The sequence below is a fragment of the Bemisia tabaci genome, chromosome 8 (genome assembly GCF_918797505.1).
Source record: "Bemisia tabaci chromosome 8, PGI_BMITA_v3".
Lineage (NCBI taxonomy): Eukaryota > Metazoa > Arthropoda > Insecta > Hemiptera > Aleyrodidae > Bemisia > Bemisia tabaci.
Window position 1 is genome coordinate 2404233 of NC_092800.1, and position 10833 is coordinate 2415065.

At 39.5% G+C, this 10833-nt stretch overlaps 1 protein-coding gene across 1 annotated transcript in view; it reads right to left on the minus strand.

Annotated features, from left to right (window-relative positions):
• Window positions 1-10520, minus strand: part of LOC109036025 (uncharacterized) — a 30408-nt gene extending 19888 nt beyond the window's left edge. The window contains exons 1-5 of the mRNA XM_019049927.2: window positions 10362-10520; window positions 8629-8817; window positions 6994-7124; window positions 4034-4204; window positions 2358-2577 (exon numbers count right to left, since the gene is read on the minus strand). Of these exons, the coding sequence (XP_018905472.2) occupies window positions 2358-2577; window positions 4034-4204; window positions 6994-7124; window positions 8629-8810 (704 nt within the window). The 5' untranslated portion in view covers window positions 8811-8817; window positions 10362-10520. The remainder of the gene's footprint in view (window positions 1-2357; window positions 2578-4033; window positions 4205-6993; window positions 7125-8628; window positions 8818-10361) is intronic.
• Between the last annotated feature and the right edge of the window lie 313 nt (window positions 10521-10833).

Below are 10833 nucleotides of genomic sequence, written 5' to 3' on the forward strand. Positions count from 1 at the left end.
CTAGCTAGTTGAGGGCCGTAAGAATGAATGGGAATTATAAAGCGCCAGTGACGTCAGCAATGACAACCGAGCGCGGGCACGACGAGATCGATGATGGAACACTTTAACTCATGAGCCCTGTCAACAACGCTCTTCTCATATGCCCACGGCTCATGAGTTTACAGTTGGCGCTTAGTTCCTTTTGGTTTAATGTCAAATCCCACTTTTCTATTTTCCCAAAATGAATTACGCCCTCTTTAACATTGTTTCTTATGCAGTTCAAACGAACACACCTCATCTTTCACACGCGTCTCTGTTTCCGTTTAGCATACGTACATCCAAATCGACGGTGAAAGTCGGCAATCACATAACTCGTTTGCGGTGTCTGAAAATCTCCGCCTCTATGTTATTTTTTTAAAGGAGAACAAATTGATATTATTTCTTGAAGTTTTTGCAGAATTTTCTTCGCATTGAGAAGAAAAATCATGACAGTTTTAAAGAATTGCCATTGAGTAGTTTTCCATTTAAAAAATAAAGTATGACATGCAGGAAGTCTGCGACGTCGCAAACCGAGTTATGTGATTGCCGACTTTCACCGTCGAAATGTGCTTAAGCATACCTTAATATAAGGGTATCAAATGTGAGATAACTGTTCTACGACTCAAAGGATTAATTCCATATCATTTTTCGCTCGGCAAGAATATTATCCCAAAATTCTAAAAGTTGGTCCTTTCGATGAAATTCAGAGTTTGAGGACAGAAATTAGGGATTTCGAAAAAAAACATCACTATCGTTGACTAGCGCTATGGAAAAAACCGCGATTTTATAACAAATTTCTGCGATAAAATTGCAATTTATCGCAATTTAATATTGCCATAAATAGACGTCGATAAAATTGCGATATCAAATCGCAAAGTATCTCGACTGCTACTCGAGTAAGGCAATTTTTACCTAACTTCGTCAAAATTGTTTCACTAAAGCCATTTTCATCATGACTTCAACGATAGCTCGTATTTCTACGATCAAAACAGAAACTCAAAATGAGTGCTATATGAATCAATAGAGTTTCCGTCCCGCGATCGATTTTCATCACACTCGTTTTGAGCATCTATTTTAATGCAAGAAACGTAAATTGAGGGACTTGGTGGACAAGGCACACAAGTGAATTTTTTTAAGCAATTTAGATATTCATGATTTAAAGTAAAATAAGTCTTAAAGTATATTCTGTGAAAATTCGCCCCTACAATCCAATTTTTAGGCATCGAAAGGTCAGTTTAAACTTACTCTCCCCCATTAGGATCCATATAATTTCGAAAATTCGAACACGTGTTTCTCGAAGTATCAAAAACTACACTTATGCGCCTTGTCCTCCGAGCCTCTCAATTGGACATATTTCTGCCAAATAGAACTGTGTGCATTATGACATGAGCCCTGTTACGCTCATGGCCGGATTTACATACTTGCCGCCCATGAGCCCCCTGTATTTTGCCGCCCTCTTCTCATTCATTTTGAAACATCAATAAAAACCATCAAGTGAACGTGTCGGAAGGAGAAGGGTGCATAAGACGCGTTCACTCGTGTTGGACACATTTTTTGCGTAAGCCCTGTCAACACTACTGGCAAAAGTTCACGGAACTTCGCGCGAAAGTTCAGTTCCGTAAACCTGTCTCTGTGGGGACAAGGCCTTTCATTTGTAAGAAATGAACTAAATAATTAAGAAAGAACAAACATATGTGGTTTAATAATTTAACTTCCGCCGCCGCGCCGCGCTGACCACACTGTGTTTGGCGCAATGCGTGAAGTATTCATGTGGTCTTGTAGGCACTGTGCGTTTCATGCCGCGCCGACCGCTGTTGACCGTGTTGTGTTTGACGCAATGCGTGAAGTATTCATGCAGTCTCGTAGGCGCTAATACGTGTTACATGCCGACCGCCGCGCCGAGGGCTTCTCCTTTTCATCTCAAGTCCTCATTGTCATCATTTCTCTTTGCGCCGCGTCGCTCCAGGCCAAATAAAGTGTTTGGTTTCTCTCTTAACTCAACTAATTAAAGGTGCGCAGTTTCTTTTATCACCGAAATACGACAAAATTAGAAATTAATGAACTCTCAGGAAATGAGAGATTTTGTCACCTTTTATTGTTTGTAATTTTATTCTGAATCCGATTTTTTTGTACCTGCATTTAAAAAAATTGCAAAATTTGCCGCCCCCTAATTTTGCCGCCATCGGCCGCGGCCCATGTGGCCACCCCCTTAATCCGGCCCTGGTTACGCTTGTATTTTATGTGTCTCAGGGCTCATGTCTTACTGCAAATACTCGTAGTTCAGTGCGGCAGAAATACGTCCAATTTTCCCTACTTAAAGTTTTCACAATGATACTCACGGATGTAACGTCAAGGCGGACAGGGAGTTTCCGGCTTCATGCAAGTAGTTTCGGGCGAAGGCAACGTCTTCAGATTTGACGAGTCTGGTTAGGTCAGGTCCGATGATCATCGAGGGAGTGTAGCGGGGGTATGAGTCCAAGATTTTGCGAAGCCTCACGATATCTCGTCCCATCTCGGCGCCCGGGGAGGTGCCCCCTTCTGCCACGGTCCATTGAGATTCTGCCAATATAGAAAAATCAGTCATTGGTAATGGAGAATCATTGAGTGCATAGAGTCGTAATGTAAGCGAGTGAGCTGGCGCCACTTTTAAGCATGTTCCAGGTCCCGAATTCCGAGACTCCTGTGTGACGCCGGGTCACTTTTTCGATACATAATCGCTTGTTTGCGATACACGGGTACCCGGTTATCCGATGTAAACAAAGAAGATAGGAATCACCACGTATTCCACACCGCCATTTTGGATCGAACATGTACCGAAAAAGTGACCCGAACTCGTCGAGCAGAACATGGCGCTAGCTCTCCCATTTACATTACGACTCTATGTACTCATGTGGAGAATTTGCATGCAAATTGTTTATTGCTTCATCTGAAAGTGCTTTGAAGAGCTGATTTCAGAGTATTCTTTATAATTGATTTCTGATGTGGGAAATAGTATAAACAAAGATTTAAATGTGAGAAACTGCACCGCCTAGTGACGGCATTTCCCATTTAAATACACGTATATTAGCAGATCAAATCATTTTGTCATATCTTCTCCAATAATTGTTCAATTCACCCAGTAGTTTTCACTTCAACACGAGATCCATCAAATTTCAGACACCTGCAAATTTTCTATTGTTTAAGTATTGTGCTAGTGAAAGAATAGAACGAATATCTAGGTGATTGAATCTTGTAGGGTATAAACACGATCTGTCAGAATCAGGGTTGCACGCGTGAAATAAAACGTATAGAAATTTCCGTGAAATGTTTCATGAACTTTCACGAGGCTGTGAAATATTTCATATTTTTCAGGGGCTGGAGTATGCAACCCGCACTCAAACATACGAAAATAGAAGAAAGTCACAATTTTTACATTATGCGAAACATGAAACGGCACCGGTTTTTTTTAATATCTTTCATCAATTTCTGAAATTTCATGAAATATATCGCGTGAAATTTTAATGTTTTATTTTTCGTGAAAAATTGCAACCCTGGTCGGAATGCAATTGTCCCACGAGCGATATTAGAGGGAAAAATCACTCTTCAGGAGATGTGGTGATTGATGCACCGAGCACGAGCATTGATCGCAATTATTGGTAATCGCAACAATACAGTATTACAATTTTGTAGGAGGCGGTGTGGCACGTAGCCAATCTATGAAGTTGCTAAGTAGAGTAGTGGTATGTGTTGCCTATTCTATGAATTCAAGGCGCAATAATCACAGCGGAAAGTTGGAGCTTTAAGTTTGAAACATATTGCTACTAAATTTGGCCTAATTTAATTCCCATCGTAATGTGAAGTATTGGATCCCTTTTGATCTACATATTCAGCTGAGATTATCGCAGGCTTTACCCAGCGAAAGTTTCTCCGTTTCGCCAACGAGTCAACGTCCTGAGGAAACGGTAGCAAGTTTTGTTGACTCCCAGAGATCCACACAAAGCGGATTAACGAGTATCATAACTCAAATATAACTCACCGTAGCCAAGTTCAAAGTCCATGTTATAACCGCGACGGTCTGAGAAGGAGACGAGCTGGAGGGTGTTCCGCGAGTCCCAGACACCATCAACCCTCGTAATGCCATTCAGACAAATTATCAGGTTCAAACCAGCGTCCTCAAGCAACTCATTGAGTAAAACCCACTCACTCGCTAGAAAAAAATGAGGCATAATGTTAGGACATTTCTCAAGAATTGGAGCAACTTAAATTGAAAGCTTAATTTCACTGTAAAGTATTTTTGAAATCTCCAAATGCAAATGGTCTTTTTCCCTTTAAATATGGTGTTCTTCACAGAGAAAATAGGATCATTATTACAATGCTTATGGTGGGTTCGATGTTAAACCTAGTTTCCTATCCGCCATTACAACGTTGCTTTTGCTGTAACTCTGATTTCAGTCCCAGCAACAATGCAGCTTTGCCACCGAATTCGAACTAGGGCGGGATTTACCATGTAAATAGGTAAAAATTGCACACTAGCCGATCGTCTAAGGAACCGCAGTCTAGTCCTACGTATAGTCTTCCAGGCCTCTCAAATTATCCCTGGTAAAAATTGGCAGTAGAATCTGTGTTCCAAAATACCATAGACCTACAGCCGGCTGTAAAATTTCCAATAGCTTCTATAGCCGGCAACACGATTTCTTATAGCCTTTTATAGCCGATGGCGATTAAACAACAGCCTGGCGATAAAGTGTTTGCTAAACGTTACTAATTACGGATGCTAGGACTTAGTGAGTTTTTGGACTACTGCTCTCTTTTTGGCCCCAATAACTTGATTTTATTTGCGAGGAAAGCTCCGTTCTTTTGAAGGATGCCTGACATTCCTAATATGTTGGAGCGCCTTCAATTTCGTATGATACTGTGCAATACCTCTGGTGTGAAATAGTTGCTTCAAGCGCCGCGGTACGCTGCTGCGCGGCGCGGCGGGTGGGCAGCCAGCGCTGAACGCGCATTGGCGCCTGCAAATCTAACAGGGATACTCCACGCATTGCGCAATGCGTGAAGTATCCCTGTTAGGTTTGTAGGCGACGGTGCGCCGCCGCTCCGCTTTGTGTTAGGCTCTAATATTTAATCTCGCGGAGTCAGCGTTTTTCAACTCATGACTTTGAAATGTTTGCACACTCTGTATGGATTATTCTCATTTTAATTGATGAAAAAAAATATGTAGTAAAAGTGATTCCGTACAAACTTAAGGATTTACAAATTACAAGAATTTCTACTCGATTTCTTATAGCCTTTTATAGCCGATGGCGAAAAAGCAACAGCCAGGCGATAAAGTGTAAAGCCCGGCGATAGGAACTATAGCCCGGCTGTATAATTTTTCATCGCTTCGTGTAGCCCGGCCGTATGATTTTTCCACTTTCTACAGCCAGCTATATGATTTTCTATCGCCCTCTTCAGTCGGCTATAAGAACTCCTATGGTATTTTGAAACGCAGCTCATATGGCCAATTTTTACCGGGGATGTCAAAACTCGTAAATAGCTCATTCATGGAGAAAGGGAGCAAGCTGCTTTCTCGCGAGAGAACACAGATTCTCGTTCGTATGAGCATTCATTAAAATTTTGTCAACAACGTGGCTTCGCAGTGAAGATCTCTTATTACACGTTGCCTCCGGCAGATCTCGGCGGAGTTGTGTAAACAAACTTATTTACGCTGAAGTTGATCAAACATGGCAAGTGTCAGCGCCCAGAGAGCAAGCAACCGTGTTTCCGAGCCCGAGTCATTTTAGGTGGTTGCGTTTTTTATGACCATGATTTGGACGTATTTCTGCCAAACGGAACTATGTGCATCATGACATGAGCCTTGTTATGCACATATTCTTATGGGTCTCAGGGCTCATGTCTTAATGCACATAGTTCCGTTTGATAGAAATACGTCAATTTAATGGTAAAATTGGTCTTAATGAGCTGGTTAAATTAATTTATAAATCTTTTAATCTTTATCTCCGATAAAACAGAGAATCTCCCTTAAGTTTCAAAAATTTTCTGAAGGCATGCAAACATAATGATTTAAATCAAAATAATACGATATGGAAAATCCTTGTCCCCCTAATATGAAGCAAGTACCTCTTCTAGGATTTACATCCCGCAGAAAGGGGAGGTAAAAGAAAAGAGCTGGAGGCGTCCCAAAAAATAATTTGCGGGGGAAGCGGAATATAATGTCAATTGGACCGCATCAAGCAGGATGGAAACAATTCACACTAGCCACTACCTTGAATCGGGCAATTTAATTTTTACATGAAAACAGTTGTCAGGATTTTTGGGAAAATTTTAGTGAATTTTCTGCGTAATACGAAAAAAATTCAGCAGAAAGGAACCAAGCCACATCAGCTATTGCCAATTTAGTTGAGCACTTTAATTTTTTACATGAAAACGGTTGTGCGGATTTTGGTACAAATTTCAGGGAATTTTTTTGCATAGTCCGAAGCAAGGTCCTCAAAATTTTCCGAGGAATCCAAACAAACGGTCTCTCGTAAAAAATGGAATTGCCCAATGCCCAGTCACATTTTGCAATGGCTGATGTGGCTTAGTTCCATTTCGCTGAACGCGGTCCAATTAGACCCTGCAATAGGTAATTGATTAAGGATTGAGCTTTAAAGGATCTGTACTGCCCTGTTAGGGAAAAACGTCATATGAACCTTCAGGCGTTGCCAAATTTCCTTTGATAAAACGCGAATTTCCTGGTAAACGTCTGAGTATTTTCCTCCTAATTTTTCAGATAATTTTGTTCGCAGTTTCATCTAAATATTCTGAAAATTTAGAGTAAAAATATTCATAGCCCCCCTCAAAAATAAACATTTTATCGAAGGAAATTTTGCAACTCTCAAATGATCCTACGGCGTTTTTCCTAAGCACGGCAGTGTAGCTATACTCATTTTCTCCCTTAAAATTAATTCGAGTATTTGAACACAGAGGGACTTAAAATGAAACTGTGAATATTACCAGTGACTGTTGTGTTGCTCATGAAGTCAAGTTCATCACTTTTTGATTGGAAGGAGAAATTGTCAGAACCGGGACCTCCCACTCGAAGGTAAGCCGGTGATAAAGTTTTCGCCATGTTCAGGGCAGCTTTTCTGTAATAAAAAAACATTCATGGATCAATAGGCAATAGAGTCAAAATCTTTATGATTGAATTTTTAACTCAGTTGAGTAACTGAAGTTCGAGAGGACTTATTTAACTATTGGCTCCGTTCATTTTTTTTATCCATGTATTCACAATATCATCAGCATAATTTAGTTTACCAAAATCTATGGTTCACAAGTAAAAACACGCACAATATTTAAACAGTGAATGTTAAAAAAAAATATCTTGGCTCCACGATCCTCCGCTGTATAGGTACACATTCTATAGATGGAGAGAGAATAGTTTAAGTAAAGACGGCTGCTGTTTTTTTTTTCAATTTTAAGGGCAAGCTTATTATACCATGTTTACATTAATGCCTCCACATTCCCACGTCAGAAACGAATTACACTTTCGATTATTGAAGTCGAGTAATTTCCATTTTCATATTTACATTGAAAACTAAGTTTACCTATCTTTCTTTAAAATGAATAGATAAATAAATAATAATTAAAAAAGTAGATAAAAAAATAATTATAAAAAACGGATCATATTTTTGATTTCCCGTGACTTTTTTTGAGTGAGTGAAAAGAGTTCATAGAAAATGGGGAGATTGTCGGTTGATTTTCATTTAAAAATTGAGACGTAACAGGAGATTCGCAATATTTCAATCGGAGGATTTGAAGATTCACTTATTTTTATTGTGCTCAGCGAACTCAAATGACTAAACTTTTTCAAACGAACATTATACTTGGCAATAAAAAATCACTCTCTCTAGTTCATCCATATAAGCAAGTGCCTGCATTGAGGAAAAATGGGGCAAATCGACGCTTCTCTGACGTAAGGCCATATCTGGATTTCTGCATGAACCCTGAAAAACATGTAGGTTATGGACCACAGGGCTGACGTGAAAATCCAGATACGCTCTCTAGTCAGAGAGGTGACGATATGATATTTCTAAAATGAGCTAGAAACAGTGGTCCCTCACAAGAGTATGTGAAATAAAAATAGCTTTTAACTATATGAATGTTACTAAATTACCGAGCGAAAACAAATGAATATCCATCCGACACTTAAAATATCGAACTTTGTATCGTAATTTTCAGTAAATGTTGCCCTCTAGCCTTTGTTCTAAATCGCTTATCGATACCTTATATATGGACGTATTTCTGCCAAACAGAAGTATAGGTATGCATTAAGACATGAGCCCTGAGACCCATAAGAATATATGCATAACAGGGCTCGTGTCATAATAGACATAGTTCCGTTTGGCAGAGATACGTCCATACGTCAATCTTCCGAAATTTCCATAATTTATGTTAGCCGATAAATTTGACGTCACTTAAATACACACTCGCTTCGCTTATTTTTAATTAAATTTTTTTAAAAAAAATATGCCAACCTCAGCTAATCAACTTTCTTTATACTCACTCACTATACGAATCTGTCCCGAATAGATACAATTGTATGGTGGCAGTGTTTTGAAGTAATGATATCCAACAAACGGTCAAACTTACCCGTAATTTTCGGATTTGATGAGAACAAGTGGATCGACAGATAAACTGACAAATTTGTCGCTGACAGTGTGGAGCCATTTTTTGGTGTTAATAGAGACTGTGGACTCTCTGTAAGGAGGGTTGTATGAGTACACGGTACAGATAGCTCCTAGGATGAATGTGATGTGAAAACCAGCGTACATTTTGTAGCTGAAACATAAAGGAAGGGTGGTTTAATACTTTGGTAAAACTTATGTATTCGAAGAATATCATTGATGTAGAACTGATCTGATTCAACAACTGAGACATATTCGGTCTCTCGACCTCCGGTAAAATCTTGCGCAGTATGCGGGGTCGTTGAAGTACTTTGTCTCTTCAGCTAAAGAAATATTTTAACAAGCTCGCTTGTAAAGTGTTTTGCCCGTAAGTCCAAACTGAAGGCCTCAAAGGGACTTCATCTATGTTTTTATTGGCCCTCTCATTTGCCAGCGATGCAAGTTGGAGTAATCGATGAGCTTTTTTGAAGCCTCTTTTTTGGATGTGTGCAAGGCACCTCCGGAAGGGACCACTAGACAAGGTACGAATTTAAATATTCTGGTAAATGTTTCCCCTTCAAAATATCACGTGAAACACGATTAACGCAACGAATATTACTGAAATTGAAATCGAACCAAGATTTCAAAGCTTTTGTTCATCAATGGTCACGAAAAATTTGAATTTCCCGCTCATAAGGAAAGCAACAGTCTACGTGAATCAAGTTGCGTACTGCGCCGATTTTGGCAAACCCCTTTATCGAGAAGTGTTATTTCCCCACCCTGCGATGTTGAAAGTGTAAGAAAAAACGCAACAGCTGAGCCAAAGCGCCGAGATTGAGGCTCTTAAAATTTTATAACGCGGAGACTTTACAGTGTTAAGTATGCGATTAACGAAAGTGGATCACGGTTTTTCCTTATAGGCGAGAAATTCGAATTTATACATCGCAAAACGTCAATATGATGACACGGAGACTTTCAGCAATCTTTGTTGCAAAAATTGTGTTCTACATGAAATTTTGATGAAAAGTATACCTCATGAGGCTTACATTCACACTTTGTCTAGTGGTTCATTACCCGATAGCATTTTTCAATGGAAAAATCGCGATATTTTAAAGTTAAGTTGCGATTTTTTACGATCTTTTGGCATAAAAATCGCTGGGATCATCAGCATCTGATCGATTATCCTCGATCTTGTCGCAATTTTATCGCTGTCAAATCGCGTCTTCGATAAAATCGAAATTTTATCTCAATTTATCACGATTTTTGTTCGATAATATTCTGATGAATGGACCGCGATGAACAGAGAGGAACCAAGCCACATCAGCTATCGCCACATTTAATGGGACAATTTAATTTTTTTACATGAAAACGGTTGTGCGGATTTTCGTGCAAATTTCAGTGAATTTTTTCCATGGCACGAAGAAAATTCCTTAAAATTTTCAAAGGAATCCGCACAAACGTTCTTTTGTAAAAAATAGAATTGCCCAGTTAAATTTGGCAACAGCTGATGTGGCTTGGTTACTTTCTACTAATCGCGGTCCAAATAGCCCTCTATAAAATCGCGATCACTGCTATTTGGGTACGAGGAGTTATTCCACAAAATGTTCGGCAGAAAAAGGATTACGGCGAGCTTCTAAAAATCACTGGTCACTGCACTAAAAAAAGCAAGTATGCAAAAAGGAACACTTTCACGAGGATATTAAATGAATTTTAATATACCTGGGAGTTGAATATAGACAGGTAACAGTCACCGCTGAGGACCTGACCCACGACACCAGAAACTGAAACTGACTCAAATTCGATCGAAGATATCAAAGACAGTCCAAAAATTTCCTTCAAAATTTCGGGGCCTCGTAAAAGTCACCTCATTGTCTCAGGTGAGTTTGTAAATGTTTGTCAACAGGTTTGTTTGGAAAACATGGTTTCAATGCCAATCGGACGTTCAAACTTTCAATTATGTATCTCGTGCTGAAACGGAAGTCCAGACGAAAATCCATGAGCCGTCTCTGTTTTTGCGGTTCTCTCTCTTTCTTATTTTGGTTCATGTTTTTCCAAAATTCGCGGTCTTAGAGCTATTACGCACACTTTCGTTTGTTTTCACCTGGTGTGCGAAGTTATGGTCATTTTTCATTGCCATGTTTCGAATCCAATGACGTATGAGCATGAGTCTAATGGAAAGTCCATGTGTTCA